Source organism: Bos javanicus, chromosome 27, assembly GCF_032452875.1.
Source record: "Bos javanicus breed banteng chromosome 27, ARS-OSU_banteng_1.0, whole genome shotgun sequence".
Classification (NCBI taxonomy): domain Eukaryota; kingdom Metazoa; phylum Chordata; class Mammalia; order Artiodactyla; family Bovidae; genus Bos; species Bos javanicus.
The window spans coordinates 35480211-35497587 of record NC_083894.1 but is presented as its reverse complement, the minus strand read 5'-3'; the positions used below and the strand labels follow the sequence as shown (position 1 = coordinate 35497587).

Genomic DNA, 17377 nt, shown 5'->3' with positions numbered 1-17377 from the left:
ATTTCCAGCTACTCTACCCTGCTTACCTTTTCTGGGAGTGTGAATGTCATGGTGCAAAGACCATGCCCACCTGGGTGACTCTGCCTGGGTCCTGTGACTCCTTGCTGTGATCAGAAGTGCCCCGGAGGGATGGCATTTGAATGGGGACACATAGATCTTTTTTGTTTGTTTGGCTGAGATTTAGTGAGGGCATGTCAGTGTTTCCGAGGATTACTGGAACCAGAGCAAATCATCCCTTTGTTGTTCTCTTCTGACTTGATATTCTGTAACATTTTTCCTCCCACTTACTGACTGTATTAATTTTGCTGTTCTGTTGCTAAGCTGTGAGCGACCCCATGGACTGTAGCCCACCAGGCTCCTCTGTCCATGGGATTCTCCAGGCCAGAATACTGGCACGGGTTTCCATTCCCTTCTCCAGGGGATCTTCCCAACCCAGGGATCAAACTGGGGTCTCCTGCATTGCAGGCAGATTTTTTACCATCTGAGCCCCCAGGGAAGCCCCCAGTTACTAACAGTTTGCTATGACTGCTGTAATAAGGTACCACAGATGAGCGGCTTCAACAGCTGCGATTGATTGCCTCCAAGTTCGGGTGGCCAGAGGTCCTAGATCAAGGTGTCGGAAGGACCCTATGAGGGTGCTAGGAAAAGATATGTTCCAGCACTCTCTCCTAGCTTTGGCTTGTTCCTTGGATTATAGGAGCATAATTTCAGTTTCCACATGGCATTATCTCCATATCTTTGTCCAAATTTCCCCTGTTTCTAAGCATACTGGTCATACTGGAATTGAGGCCCTTCCTACTGCAGGGTTACCTTAACTTATTACACCTGCAATGACTACTTGCAAATAAGGCCACATTCTAAGCTACTGGAGGTTAGAACTTCAACATACAAATTGTAAGGGGAGCGGGTGGGGGCACAGTTCTGTTCATAACACCGGCCACTAGTTATCTGTGTTTCCTTAATGAATCACTGCCATCCTTGTTGCCTTATAAGAATCCAGGCGTGGTTTACCTGAGTTTTCTGGTTTTCTCCTAAGACTTCCATCAAGGCTTCACTAGTGATGCATCAGCTTTCACGTGGTTGTGGGCAGGATCTAACTGCTTGTGAATTGTCGAGATAAAGATTTCTATTCCTCACCAAATACTCACCAGAGGCATTTCTGGTCATGAGCAGCTCATAACCATCTGAATAAGAAAGCAAGAGGATGAGAGAGCTTGTGAGGGGAAACGGAAACCACAGTCTTTTCATAGCCTAGTCTTGCAGTAAGGCTGTACATGTCCTATATACTGGGCTTCCCTGGTGGCTCAGTGGTAAAGAAGCTGCCTGCAATGCAGGATGACACAGGAGATGCAGGTTCAATCCCTGGGTCAGAAAGATCCCCTGGAGGAGGGCGTAGCAGCCTACTCCAGTATTCTTGCCTGGAGAATCCCATGGACAGAGGAGCCTGATGGGCTATGGTCCATAGGGTTGCAAAGACTTGGACACAACCAACGTGACTGAGCACACATGCATGCCCATCCTATTTGCTAGAATCAAGTCACCAGATTGAGCCCACACTCAAGGTAGGGGCTTCATACATGGCATTGGTACCAGAAGGTGGGGACCTTTGGAAGCTGCTCTCCATGGTCTGTTCTCTGAGTCATCCTCCTTTTTCATGAAATCTAACTTCCTGGGTAGTTCAGGTGGCAAAGTTTGATCCCTGATTAGGGAAAATCCCTTGGAGAAGGGCATTGTGAACCACTCCAGTACTCTCGCCTTGAGCATTCCATGGACAGAGGAGACTGGTGGGCTACAGTCCATGGACTCTCAAAGAGTTGGACATGACTGAGAAACTCACACACACACACACACACACACACACACAATGCATGCTTGCCCCTGAATAGTTTTCCTGGCCCGCTTCTTATGAGTAGAATTTCTGGGTTCTGATGGCCCCTTCCCATTTTGTACTGTGTCTACTTCTTTTAATCCAAAATGACAGTATTTCTGCTAATATCATTTTCTCAAAAATACCGAAACTTCTGTAAATCTTATAGGGGTTCAGGAACTGAAGAGCCTCTTGATTAAAGTGAAAGAGGAGAGTGAAAAAGCTGGCTTAAAACTTAACATTCAAAAAATGAAGATCAAGGCATCCAATCCCATTACTTACTGGCACATAGATGGGGAAACAATGGAAACAGTGAAAGACTTTATTTTCTTAGGCTCCAAAATCACTGCAGTTGGTGACTGCAGACATGAAATTAAAAGATGCTTGCTCCTTGGAAGAAAAGCTATGACCAACCTAGATAGCATATTAAAAAGCAGAGACATTACTTTACTGACAAAGGTCCATATAGTCAAAGCTATGGTTTTTCCAGTAGTCATGTATGCATGTGAGAGTTGGACCATAAAGCTGAACACCAAAGAACTGATGCTTTTGAACTATGGTGTTGGAGAAGACTCTTGAGAGTCCTTTGAATTACAAGGAGATCAAACCAGTCGATCCTAAAGGAAATCAACCCTGAATATTCATTGGAAGGACTGATGTTGAAGCTAAAGCTCTAATACTTTGGCCACCTGATGCGAAGAACTGACTCATTGGAAAAGACCCTGATGCTGGGAAAGATTGAAGGTGGGAGGAGAAGGGGACGACAGAGGATGAGATGGTTGGATGGCATCACTGACTCGATGGACATTAGTTTGAGCAAGCTCTGGGCGTTGGTGATGGACAGGGAAGTCTGGCGTGCTGCAGTCCATGGGGTCGCAAAGAGTCAGATATGACTGAGCGACTGAACTGAACTATAGGGGTTCATTGTACTAGAATAATGTCACACCTACAAATCTCTCTGAGAAAAGTCTTTCTCTAGCTTTGGGTCCTATTGAAAAATCATTAGGACAATCTGTAAGACACACCTTCAGTCTCTTTTAAGGCTGCTGGGCTGGACCCAGCAACAGCTCATTCTTTGATCTTTTTGGAGTCTTAACCCAGTGTTATGCAGGTCTCCTTCAGCCCTGTGTCTTGACCACATTTTTCTGGCAGTGCTTAGAAATCGTTTCTTAATTTTAGCATCTTTTTCTGTCCAGAGACACTGAGAATTTTCAAAGTCATCTGGTCTGGGTTTCTTTTCATTTAACAGTTCTTCCTTCAGTTTCTCACTCTCGGGGTTCCCCATAAACAGCAAGATGAAGCCAGGTGGCACCTTCAGCATAGCTTAAGAATCTCCTCTGCTCAGTCACCAAGTTCATTAGTGCTGGTCAAGACCACCTTATTAGGGAGAAACTATATTTTAGCATCCCTCCCATGCATAATTGTGAAATCCTCCCCCCACACTCCCTGCTCTTCCCTTCCCCTTCCCTCTTGCTTTCTTTGCCCTTTGCAGCCCCTGGCTACTCAGGCCAAGGTTCTCAGCATCCCCAGTCTAACAGACATCTTGTTTCTAATAACTCAAGTCTGCTAGATTCAAGTCCTTGGGCACCTGGAAATCCTTAGTGACAGAGATTCATCATATAAACAAACAACTGATGATGGTGTAGTTGGCTAATATGTTATTCCCATAACACTGTATCAGTTAAAATGTATAACATAGTCTTTAAGAAGCAGTCAAGTTACATTATGCTAAAGCTATAATTCTAATGATTTACATTTAAATAGCTTTTCCCACTCACTTTGTCATTTAAAAGGGTTTTCATTAACCTCCTTATTCCTCACAAATGTCCCATGCAGCAGATGTCTTTTCCCCAGTTTTAGGGTTTGGGCCCCTCTCTGGGGCTCAGGGAGGTCAAGTCATTTTTTATCAGTTACATGATTAAAAACAAGTATTGGAGTGTAGTTGATTTGCAATGTTGTGTTAGTTTCAGGTGTACAGCAACGTGAATCAGTTAATACATGTATCCACTCTTTTTTATGTTCTGTTCCCAGATAGGCCCTTACAGAACGCTGAGTGCCGTTCCCCGTGCTATACAGCAGCTCCTTATTAGTTACGTATTTTACATATTATTGTTGTTGTTCAGTCTCTAAGTCTATCCAACTCGTTGCAAACCCATGAAGTGCAGCATGCCAGGCCCTGTCCTCCACTATCTCCTGATAATTTGCTCAAATTCATATCCATTGAGTCAGTGATGCTATCTAGCCATCTCATCCTCTGCCACCCGCTTCTTTTGCCTTCAGTCTTGCCTAGCATCAGAGTCTTTTCCAATAAGTCAGCCCCTTCCATCAAGTGGCCAAAGTATTGGAGCTTCAGCTTCAGCATCAGTCCTTCCAGGGAATATTCAGGGTTGATTTCCTTTATGATTGACTGGTTTGATTTCCTTGTAGTCCAAGGGGTTCTCAAGAGTCTTCTCCAGCACCACGATTCAGAAGCATCAGTTTTTCAGAGCTCAGCCTTCTTTATGGCCAACTCTCACATCTGTGAGTGACTACTGGTAAAAGCATAGCTTTGACTACATGCACCTTTGTTTGCAAAGTTATGACTCTGCTTTTTAATACACTGCCTAGGTTTCTCATAGCTTTCCTTTCAAGAAACGAGTGTGTTTTAATATTATGGCTGCAGTCATCATCTGTAGTGATTTGGGGGTCCCAGAAAATAACATGTGTCACTGCTTATACTTTTCCTGCTTCTGTTTGCCATGAAGTAATTAGACTGGATGCCATGATCTTGGTTTTTTCTTTTTTTAAGGTTGAGTTTCAAGCCAGGTTTTTGACTCTCTTCTTTCACCCTCATCAAGAGGCTGTTTAGTTCTTCTTTACTTTCTGCCATTAGAGTAGTATATCTACATATCTGAGTTTGTTGATATTTCTCCCAATAAATTTGATTCCAGCTTGTGATCATCCAGCCCAGCATATTGCATGATGTACTCTGCACAGAAGTTAAAAAAGCAGGGTGACAATATACAGCCTTGTCTTCCTCTTTTCCCAATTTTGAACCAGTCAGTTATTCCACGTCCAGTTCTAACTATTGCTTCTTGACCAATGTACGGCAGTTTCTTAGGAGACAGGTAAGGAGAATCCCAGGGACAGGGGATCCTGGTGGGCTGCCGTCTATGGGGTCGCACAGAGTTGGACATGACTGAAGCGATTTAGCAGCAGCAGCAGCAGCAAGGTGGTCTAGTACTCTCAGCTCTTTAAGAATTTTCCACCGTTTGTTGTGATCCACACATTAAAGGCTTTTGAGTAGTCAATGAAGCAGAAGCAGATGTTTTTCTGAAACTCCCTTGCTTTCTCCACGATCCAACAAGTGTTGACAATCTGATCTCTTGCTTCTCTGCCTTTTCTAAACCCAGCTGGTACATCTGGAAGTTCTCAGTTCACGTACTACTGATGCCCAGTTTGAAGGATTTTGAGCAGAACCTTGCTAGCATGTGAAATGAGCGCAGCTGTGCAGTAGGTTGAACATTCTTTAACATTGCCCTTTTTTGAGATGGGAATGAAAGCTGACCTTTTCCAGTCCTGTGGCCACTGCTGAGTTTTCCAGATTTGTTGACATATAGTCCTGTGTCTATGTCGATGCCAATCTTTTCCATTTATCCCTCCTTCGCCTTCATCACCTGGTAACAACAAGTTTGTTCCCTACATCTGCAACTCTATTTCTGTTTTGTAGATAAGTTCAATTGTGCCTCGTTTTTTTAGATTCTACATATTAGTGATATTATATGATATTTGTCTTTCTCTATTAGACTTACTTCACTCAGTATGACAATTTCTAGATCCATCTATGTTGTTGCAAATGCCATTATTTTGTTCTCTCTCTGAATAATATTCCATTGTACACATGTACCACATCTTCACTGTCCACTCACCTGTTGATGGACATTTCGATTATTTCCAATTCCTGACTATTGTAAATAGTGTTTCTATGGACATTAGGGTGCATGTATCCACTCCAGCACATGTCCAGAAGTGGGACTGCTAGATCATGTGACAGATCTATTTTTAGTTTTTTTATGAAACCTCCATACTTTTCTCCCTAGTGGCTGTACCAGTTTACATTCCCATCAGCAGTGTAGGAGGGTTCCCTTCTCCCTACATCCTTCCAGCGTTTATTGTTTGTAGATTGCTTGATGATAGCCATTCTGACCAGTGTGAGTTCACACTTCATTGTAGTTTGATTTGCATTTCTCTAATAATTATTGATGTTGAGCATTTGCCTCATGTCCTTTTTAGTCATCTGTATGTCTCTGGTGCTGGGAGGGATTGGGGGCAGGAAGAGAAGGGGACGACAGAGGATGAGATGGCTGGACGGCATCACTGACTCGATGGACGTGAGTCTGAGTGAACTCTGGGAGTTGGTGATGGACAGGGAGGCCTGGCGTGCTGCGATTCATGGGGTCTCAAAGAGTCGGACACGACTAAGCGACTAAACTGAACTGAACTGATGTCTTCTTTGGAGAAATGTCTATTTAGATCATCTTTCTAGAGTCATTTAGAGTGAGGAATCCGGGTGAATAATTTCACTAGGATGGCCTCTAATTTTGGCTGATTTGTCTCCGTGTCATTGAGCTTCCCTATCACCAACACCGCAGGCACCACCGCCTTCTGCTTGTGTGTGTTTTGCTTTGTTTTGGTCCAGACCTGAGTGCCCTGGAGGGGCACTACCAGAGTTCCCCAGAGGCTCTCCACGAGCACATGCTGGCTTTCTTGGTCCTCTTCTTCAGCCTGTCTGCACATTTCTAAGCTAGAGTTTGGCTCCATTGGAAATGTCCTGACAATTTCAGAAGTGAATTTGGGCATCTGCTGAAAGATTTGGCTGTCTCTGTAGCTGATGCTGATTAGCAAATAAACTCTGAGTGTGAAGGGAAAATAAATTGAAAAGGAAAGGAAAAAGTATAGAAGCCTCTGTATCTGTGGATTTGTCATTTTGGAGTTTGTGGTCATTAAGATGGGGCTGACAGAAAACTGCTGAACTTGGAACTGGGTGACTTAAGGGCTGCACCTATCTGCACTGCAGTGACCTTGGCCCAGGATTCCAGCATGACGGAGGTGAAAGAACCAGTCTGTCCATCTCTTGATTGAGTTGTTGAGAAAGCTGAGGCTTGGGGAAAGGACGCTATATTTGCAGTGTAGATACTGAGTGCTAAATCCAGGCCCAGATCTTAATTTAATGTCTTTTCGGAGGTCACTCGTTCCATCATGCCATGGTTTGGTGTTTTGATAAGAATATAAGAATCACCAAGTAACTTCTTATAAAAATTGCATTGTTATGCTCTTCCAGCAGGCAGGCTTGAGTTCCAGAGTCCTCTGTGACCCCATGTTGCCTCCATCAGCATCCTTCTCTCCTTCTTCATCCTGGCAGCTCCCCTCCTGCAAGCTGGCTACGTACCAGCCCACCATCCTTCCTGGTTACCTGCTCAGCGATGTGCCTCACGAGGCCTTGCTTCTCAATTTTTTATTTTTGCTTTTTGGGAGCTTTTTGTTTGTTAATTTATTTTATCGGGGTAGAGTTTCTTTGCAATGTTGTGTTAGCGTCTGCTGTACAACAAAGTGCATCGGCTGTATGTGCACATATAGCCCCACTCTCTTGGACGCACTGAGGAAATGAACCTTAAGTTTTACTCAGTTTTACTTATTTTGCATTTGAATACCACGTGTTTATACTGGGTACCATGGTGGGCAGCGTAGTCTAGATCATTAAGCTTTTTGCTGTTGTTGTTGTTGCAGGAGAGGATGTTGAGAACCCATGAAATATTAGCATTCCCCCTACCCCAGTATCTCTATGCCATACTCCATGGTTTCCCATGACCTTTCACTACTCTAGAAACACACAGAACCAGAGCCGCCCTTGGCTTCTATTGTAGAAAGCATATTTCTCTTCAACACCCTGTCTCTGTTCCTGTCTGTTATGTAAGATACAGTTATTGACTTAGCTTAAAGCAGTGCTCATGTAGCAGAGTAAGTAGTACTAATACCAACAGTGAGAGCTCAGCGATCATAAGAGAGGACATTTACTTATACTAATACCAACAGTGAGAGCTCAGCGATCATAAGAGAGGACATTTACTTATACTAATACCAACAGTGAGAGCTCAGCGATCATAAGAGAGGACATTTACTTATTGCTCCGTGTGCACGAGGTATATAATACTTCCACGTGTTAACTGATTTAGTCTTTTTTATTAATAGATTTTTAAAATTGGTACGTTTTTTCATTTTTAGGCTACACCACACAGCATATGGGAATCTTAGTTCCCCAGCCAGGGATTGAACCTATGTCCCCTGCATTGGAAGCATGGCATCTTAACCGCTGAGCCACCAGGGAATTCCCGTCTCATTGAATCTTGAAGCAGTCTCACGAGCTCTTATGAATATTATGTCATTCCCATCTTAAGGATCAGGAAACAGAGGTAAAGGCCACGGGTGTCATGAGTGTCCGGTCTGGAGTGTGAGGTCCAGCATGTGATGGCAGAGCTCTCTCTCTCATAACCACAGAGCTGCCTTGACCTTATGCACCACCGCAGAGAAGCTCCCAGCCCGCCCCCTGCCCCTGCCTGGGGCCCAGCCCACATGGAGACAGGGCTGGGCTCTGCCCACTAAACCAGAAGCAGAGCCGGGTAGGTGTGCTACTGCAGCACTGCAGCATGCTTCTGGCACTGGTTGCCTGGAGTCTGCAAAGCCTTCAGGAGGTGAGGATGTAATCTTCCATCAGACCACCCTCCCTGTAGGCCCCAACTGCAAGACTGGGGATCCCCAGGCTTCCTGCACTTCTGACCAGGTGTCTACAACTTCCAGGGCCCCTACCACTCCCTCAGGTTAGACAGTTCACTAGAGGGAACTGCAGATCTCAAGATAACACTGCTGCTGCTGCTGCTGCTGCTAAGTCGCTTCAGTCGTGTCCGACTCTGTGCGACCCCATAGATGGCAGCCCACCAGACTCCTCCATCCCTGGGATTCTCCAGGCAAGAACACTGGAGTGGGCTTCCATTTCCTTCTCCACAAGATAGCACTGGATTTACAATTACAGTTTAATTATAAAGCAGGGGTCCCCAGCCTCCAAGATCTAATGCCTGATCATCTGAAGTGGAGCTGATGTAATAATACTAGAAATAAAGTGTACAATAAATGTAATGCCCTTGAAGTATCCTGAAACCACCCCCCTCCCCCATGGTCCATGGGAAACTTGTCTTCCATCAGACCAGTTCCTAGAGCCAAAGAGTTTGGGGGCCTTTGTAAAGCATAGAAATCAGGCCCAGACAAGACGCACCGGGTAAGGTCTATGTGCTCCCAGGCGCAGAGCTCTTGTGCCCTCTCATTGTGGAATCAGGGGCACCACCCACCGTCCTGGCACACTGATGTATTCACAGGATAACAAGGAAGCTTAACTAAGCTTCAGTGTCCAGAGTTTTTATCGGGGCTTCGCCTTTTTTCAGTGTGATGGACTGAATCATCTGCCACATCACTGACCTCGGTCTCCAGCCACCCTCCCTTCCCCTGGGGTCAGAGTAATAGCATTTGGCTGAAAGCCCCAACTCTCTAATCTGCTGGCTAGTCTATCTGGCATGGCCAGCCCCCACCCTGAATTTATCCTGGGACTTACCAGGCATCACCTTGTTAGCATACACTGTCAGAAAGTGAGAGTCACTCAGTTGTGTCTGGCTCTTTGCGACCCCACGGAATTCTCCAGGCCTCGGAATTCTCCAGGCCAGAATACTGGAGCTACCCAAGCTGTTCCCTTCTCCAACACTATCAGAGCCCGTCCTGAATAACAAAGATACTCCTATCAGTTGGGAAATTCTAAGGGCTCAGGACCTCCACCCAAGAATCCAGGACAAAAAATCTGCTAAATTTTTTATTATATAGCAGCTACATCAAAAGTGTCTCTTTCAGCTGACTAAGATCAAGGATAAGGACCTTTGAATTTCTAAATTTTAGTGGTTACTGGACACATTATGTTACCTCATTTTTCTTATCTATTAGTGATTTTTTTGGCAGTGCGTGCACTGAGACTAAACAAAATTAAAAATGCGGTCCATGAATGTCCAAGTAGTAGCAGTTGGTGTTGGAGTTTAAAAACCAAGTTTCCTAACTTTAAATCAGAAGTCCCTTGCATCTGTAAAAAGAGGAGTAGAAGAAGATAAAAATAGAGATATGCTCTGAATTCTTAATTATGTTTCTTATCTAAAAATGCAGCATGGAAGCAAACTTGGCTAAGGTGGGTCAGAAAAGGAGCAATGTGAGAATCTAAGAGTGAGGCTCCATTCCCTAGGAGATGATTGATTCTCTCTCCAGTTTTTCTTCCTGGGTTTATTTGGAGAAGCTGATGCATTAATAAAGCCTGTGTCAGGCCTTATCCCAAGCACTGAAAATATAGAAAGAGTCCTGGGCTTCTTTGCCGGGTGGGCAGAAAGTGTAGGAAAGTTGGCCATAGGATGTAGTTAGGAAAACAGTAGCGGAGGGACTTCCCTGGTGGTCCAGTGGTTAGGAATCTGCCTTTCAATACAGAGGACATGGGTTCAATCCCTGACTGGGGAACTAAGATCCCACGTGCTGCAGAGCAAAAGCCCACGCACTGCAACTACTTAAGCCTGGGCACCACAACTAGAGAGTCCATGCGGAGCCACGAAAGAGCCCCTTTGATGCAACGAAGATCCCGCGTGCTGCAACTAAGACTCAATGCAGCCAAATAAATAAATCAGCTGGTTAACTACTTTATTCCATCTGCAACCTTAATTAAAAAAAAAAAAAATAGAGGAACACGCTTAGGATGGGCAGCTAATCAGGATGGGACTGGGGTAAGAGGGAGTCAGCAAAGATCTCCTGAGGGAGCTAAAGTAGGAGCTGGGGCTTAGAAACAGAGATTTACAAAGCCTACAGTGTATCTGGAAATGATACTGGAATCTCTTGCTTCAAACTGGGAGGCGGATGGGTCCTGGTGATGCCCTGAACCTAAAGCTTTGCAGGATCATTGCTCTGTTAGCATCTGCCCTAGCTGTAGCTGGACCCCCAGCATCAGAGGAATGGGGGTGCGAGGGTAGCAGACCTCAAGAATGCTGAGGGTATATGGGGGTGCTTCAGGGTCCATGGAGCTTCTTATCTGTACTATGAGGACTTTGGACTTCCCTGGGGTCTCTTCTGCCTCTAACATCTTGTAATCTTGATGAAAAATGTTTTGCAAAGTAAATGAATAAAGTAAACAAGATTATAAAGAGAATATTTGCCTTCTTAAGGGGATAAATCGTTCTCAAACACATCAGGAGCCTTCATTTGCATATAAACAATGCAAATTCTGTATAAGCAGAGGAGGCTTGTTTTCTTAGGTGTTGTGGTAAGTTAATTACAGATCGGTCTTTTCAATTTTGTTACTCTAAGTATAATAGGAAGTAGAAGAGCTGCATTCATTTTAAATACTGTTTACTTCAGAATAGTCGCAGTTCCTTGAATGTTCAGACTATCTGCATTTTCTCTGAATTAGCCTGAATCTTTGTAAGTTATTTCTATATTTAATGGATTATAAAATATATGAGATTTGCTTTTCTAAGAAGGTTTGGAGAAGTTCCCCTTGCATAGCCCAGCTGAACCTTATCCACTCTCAGTCAACGTGGGTTGACTCAGGACACCAACAAAGTTTATGCAACCTGTTAGGATGCAAAGCCCTATCTCTTCTTTTAACTTCCAGTGTCTTGTGGTCTTTCTATATCTTTCTCCCCTTATAACTTTGAGTGCCCCTGTATCAATCAGACTACATAGACTTACACTAATAATAACACATTGCAAATATTTTATGTATTTAGACAAGTTTTGAGGATCATGGAGATAGCATCATGCACAGAACAACACTGTCTTCCTGGTCTACTCTCTCTGCCTCATCTCCTTCCCCCTTCCCCCTTACCTTCTTTATCTCCTCGCCCTTTTCCCCCACCCCTCTTATTCCCTCCATTCACCCCTCACAGAAGCAAAGCACACTGCACCCCTTGCCTTGGTTATAGCAGTTTACCTATCACTTTCTGTAGCTTGGACATTTTCTTGGGGTTCTATTCTCTGCTCCTGAGAGACAGCTCAGAAGTTTCCAAATCCATTTATTTTGTTACAGCTTGTCAGGGTTATTTTCTGAAAGGATATCATGAGAAAATATGCTTCTACTAAGCAGGATGAGAGCACGTGACACGGATGAGCTCCCTGGAGGAAGAAAGGCACTGTGGCAGCACATGGGAGCCTGGCAGGTTCGGAGACCTCAAGCAGGTCTCTGTGGTCAGGGTTTCGCGTGATCATGAAGGTGACCAACAAAAAGATGGAGATGCAGGAGAAGGCGGTGATCACATCACAGAGGACTTTTGTGATTGTATTTTCTTCTGGTAGGTGATGGGAACCTAGGCCTAGTGTGATCGCAATGCGAGGAGACAGCAGGGTGGTTGCAAAACTTACCAGATAGAAGATGGTGCAGTGTCAAGGCCCAGATATAGGGCAGGGGCAGCGGATGCAGAGCAAATAACCCTTGGGAGAGCGAAACGAAGCCAGTCAGATTTACGGTTGATTGGTTATGGGGTGCGGGAGAGGAAGAAACAGGTCAGGAAAAACTCTTGAATTTCTACTGTGGATTCAAGTTAGAAAATGTAGGGAAAGAAAGACTAGACATTGCTGCTGTTCAATTATGGAAACATAATTCAATCTGGTTTATTGTTGTCACTGTCTTAACACCTCGGACAAAGATAGCAAGCCCTTGGAAGTCCTTTTAGGCACAGGCAGTGGGTTGAATAAGTTCAAAGTCAGTGACTGTCCGGAAACGTGTCTGTGGAAGATTTTGGAACATAACTCCTCATCTGATGGATCCTGGGCATATCATTTCAGATAAGACACGGCTTAGAGCTTCATGGTTCATGTCACTGCTAACTGCTGCCTGGCTGTCAGAAACTGGGCTTAATCAGAACTGAGGATGTTCTGTTTTGCTTTTTGATTGGTTTATCAAACTGTAAATTCAGCCTGGGGGTAATGATTCATTTCATTTTCCCTTACTCACCACTTTAAACGCACTTGGTCTGAACGCTTTCTCTACTTCTCTCTCTCACCTTGATAATATCTAAGAAAACTGTGTACATTTCTGGTCATTTTCAATGGTGAGAACAGTTTAATTTCAGCATTTAAGACTCCTTTTCAGGTATTAAGTCTTTATCAGACAGCATTACACTTCTGTCTCACAGCCCATTCAGAGCATCCTTACTCTCTGGACCTGTCAGGTCAGATGGGTGAATGGGGTGATTAGTGGAAAGAAAAGCTTTTTACCAACTGGACCTGCACATGTGACTCTTCTCTGACTGGGACTTTGAAATCCAAGACCTGTTTTTAAGGCCATCCCATCTCTTTTTAGGGCTTCCCTTGTGGCTCAGACAGCAAAGAAACCACCTGCAGTATAGGAGACTTGATTTTGATCCCTGGGTCAGGAAGATCGCTTGGAGCAAGGAATGGCAACCTACTCCAGTATTCTGGCCCAGAGAATCCTACAGACAGAGGAGCCTGGTGGGCTACAGTCCATAGGGTTGCAAAGAGTTGGGCACAAGTGACTAAGCATGCTCGTACACGTCCCTTTTGGGGGCAGGAACTCCAACAGGACTGGGGATCGTGGAAGCCGCACTGTGTACTGATGTGGAAACTTCTCTTAAAAGTCAGAGATACCCATCACAAATTGTTCTAAGCTTTTCTCATTGCATTCTAAAATCCCAAGAAAAGTCCCAGTAACCTTTAATTACAGGGTCGTATTTTTTAGATAATGAAAGAAAAGATCACATTGTCATCATTTTTACCATGATACAAGTCGAAAATAAAGTGAGTTCTGTTTGATTGGTATGAATACAATGCAACTGAAATTGTCTCTTCAAACAGAATCACGTTGAAGACTGAAAACAAAGACCATCCCTGCCCACAAATGGAAGCTATGTACTGAATTCTTTTTTTTCTCCTATGCCTTTCTTCAATTTTCTATTTAAGGAAATTTCTGAAAATACATGAATTATGCAGCTTATCTCTCAGATGAGAAAGAATTTTCTTCTTGGATTGGATGGCTGCATATTTATTAATAGCAGTAAAATTTTCCATGTTCTTTTGTATCAGATGGGATGCTGACTAAACTACGAAGGAGGCTTTCCAGCAATAATAACAGTAACGGCTGAATAATTATAAAAGCTGTATGGAATTGGAAGGCATTTTAATTTGTCATTACTTCTGTGTGTTTAGGAAGGATCTGAATAATTATTCTGCCCATAAAAAAGAAGAGTGCACTATTTTTCCTCATTATGGGATTATGTTCTTAGTATAACACTTTTACTATAAGTTTAAAAAAAAAAACAAAAAACCAAAACCTCTCTTGTGGTTTCTTCTAAACGATGTAATCAGGATTGAAGTCTGCTCAGCTAGGAATATATTTGATCTTCTTACTATTATGTGGACATGCTGCACTTCAAACTCATTTTCATTTGAAAAGTGTTCATCTTTGCAGTTTTTAAAAATGCGATTATACTTGTTTGCTTAGTGAGAACTTCCAACCTCTATGTCACATTAATTCAGGAAGATGACAAGAACTGTAGAATTTCCTTAGGTCATGACCGGATGGTAGCAGACACTGAATGTGAGATTCTAAAACAGGCTCTTTCTTTTTATAACAACTATTAAAAAGCATCTGTGGTTACCAGGGTCATTCCAAGGCAAAATTTCAAACCCCCACCCCACCAAATGCAAGTAGTCTCCATTTTCTTTTGGTCTACATTATCCCAAGAGCATTTAATTCTTATTCAGATCCTAAGAATACTCTATGACAACACTGTTTTTTGGAAAATAAAATTTCAAGATATGCTGTGTGCTTCTAGGTGAGTAGAAGAATTTTCCTTCGTGGTGTGTGTGTTTTCATTTATCAGATTTCCGCTAAGATATTTAGATCTCAGTGTTGAACAGGAAAATCTATGCAATGATTCTGACCTACTCTAGCACATTGTCTAGCATCTAAGAGTCGGACACGACTGGGCAACTTCACTTTCACTTTTCACTTTCATGCACTGGAGAAGGAAATGGCAACCCACTCCCGTATTCTTGCCTGGAGAATCCCAGGGACGGGGGAGCCTGGTAGGCTGCCACCTATGGGGTTGCACAGAGTCGAACACGACTGAAGCGACTTAGCAGAATTAGCAGCACATTGTCACCCTCGGTCCTAAAATATAGCCTTAGGGTAAATGGAGATTGTTAAAAGATACAACTCGGCAGGCTGATTGCAGACAGAAGAAACCTTCCTCAGTGTAAGAAAAATCCCTTTCACATCTTGTCAACAAGCTCTTTCCAAAAGCTCTTTCAAAACTTAAACCTTTGATTTTGATCTTTCCCAGGATTCGACTCCCCGCCTTGGCAGCTGATGGCTGTTCTGGTAACTTAGCCAAGTTTAGTCTCACTGCTCTCACCTTTAAAATGGGGAGAAATGACACTCACGTTAAAGGTGGTTGAGGGGATTACATTATAACGTAAAATTAGTGTGGGCTTCCCTGATGTGTTCCCTGGTGGCTCAGAGGATAAAGCATCTGCCTGCCATGTGGGAGACCTGCATTCAATCCCTGGGTTGGGAAGATCCCCTGGAGAAGGAAATGGCAACCCACTCTAGTATTCTTGCCTGGAGAATTCCATGGACAGAGCAGGCTGGTGGGCTACAGTCCACGGGGTCGCAAAGAGTCAGACACGACTGAGCGAGTTCACTTCACTCCCTGATGGGCCAGGGTTTAAGACGCTGGGCTTCTACTGTAGGTGGTGTGGGGTTCCACTCCTAGCTCCGGAAGTTCCACATGCTGCCCCCACCAATGCAGCTAATAATAATAATAATAATAAATGTGGAAATTTTGTCACGTGGTAGGAATGTAATATATGGAGGCATCTTTTTACCACAAAGAACAAAGACTAAAAACCTGTTTAAAAGTTGGTTATCTATTTGCTTTCAATCAATACTTTTTGAGAGCAAGACCAGAAGCAATGTTTTCCTATTTAACTGAAAATTCCAAATGAACTGAGAAAAGCACTTGTAATTCTTTGAAATCTAAATGCTATAAAATTATTCTTTCCTCCCAAAAGGAGGGCTTTGCAATGAGTGAAACCTGAATCTTACAGATGGGTATTTGCAATACACTGTACATAAGATTCAACTTATTATTTTCATTTTCACAAGAACTTTCAGAATGAATTTGGTGTCTGGTTTGCCAAAGTAGAAATAGAGTTTTTCTTGTGTATACACAGAGGTGACATTGGTAATTGAATTAAGATATACACAGCTTATTGAAAACTTAAACAATTCATTCTATCGATTCATCCTTACTTTAATTTGATGGCTAAAGTGGTGTCGGGGGTGGGAAGAGCTTGAGAGAGAGGGTGGGTGGGGAGAAGATTGAAATATGTAATTATGAAAGCAGATAAAATGGTGTTTCCTTCTGTCTTACAGCCTGAAGAATAAGTAGTAAGAACATCAATCAAGAGATGAGAAAAAAAGTCAGGATTTTCTGCCTTGGAGAAATGCTTACCAACCACCAGAGGAAGATCTGTTCACGAACAATGAACATTTCTCATGAGGATTCAGATTAACATAGGACTAATCTTAGTTTTGGGGAATGAATGAGCTTCCTTTCTTTCTATTTTTTTTTAATTTTGTGGTAAGCTATGATATGTGGATGGATTTTGGAAAAATTCTTTCCTGATAATATATTTAGCACATGTTCTACATCATAATCCTATAGCAAACAGCAGGAGCATCATTCAAACTTAAAGACAGTGGGGAAAAAAATCTCAGTTTCCAATTTATTCTCAGATTTCTTCACCATGTAATTATTCTGTTAACTCCTTGCTGGTGGAAATGCAAACCACGTCTATCAAGAAATAAACTTTATTTTTTCATCGTGTTGAACACAATTGGTGGCAACGTGCACAGAGCCTGACCACCATTAGTAGAAGTTACATAATGGACACAAATTCTCATTTCACCTTCAAATATACGAGCCAGCTTTGCCATCCGATCAAGAATAAGGATGGTAAATCAAGGAGAAATCCTCCTTTTTTTTTTTTTTCCTGATCATTCAAAGAATAGTTTCTCAAGGTTAAGCCAAGTCCTCTTTTGCAAGCTGCCAAAATAATAGCTTAGGAAAAGAATTAGTTTGCCTGCATGATGATCCTCTTAGGCAAAAATGTCTTAATAGCAGTTGACCTCGATGAAACGTTTTCCCAAAGGCATTCACGAAAAGAACGATCAGCCCCAGAATGAGAGGGAAATAAAAGAATGTTTTCTTATGAAGTTGGCCTGAATTGTGGACGTTCATGTAGGGCACAGAGGATCTGGAAAGAAATGAGGGAATTCTGCACAAATAACCACCTTGGACATTGAGGTCACCCGTTCCTGTCTTTGTCACTCAAGTCCTCTTGTTGAGCTGAGATTCAGCCACTCTGGAGAGAATGCCACTG

General features: G+C 43.1%; 1 protein-coding gene across 3 annotated transcripts in view; it reads left to right on the top strand.

The window, feature by feature from the left end:
• ZMAT4 (zinc finger matrin-type 4) overlaps nt 1-16986 on the top strand; it is a 375305-nt gene extending 358319 nt beyond the window's left edge. For all 3 annotated transcript variants that reach the window (XM_061404558.1, XM_061404560.1, XM_061404559.1), the window contains one exon: nt 16368-16986. In XM_061404558.1, the coding sequence (XP_061260542.1) occupies nt 16368-16383 (16 nt within the window). In that variant the 3' untranslated portion in view covers nt 16384-16986. The remainder of the gene's footprint in view (nt 1-16367) is intronic.
• The last annotated feature ends 391 nt before the right edge of the window (nt 16987-17377 follow it).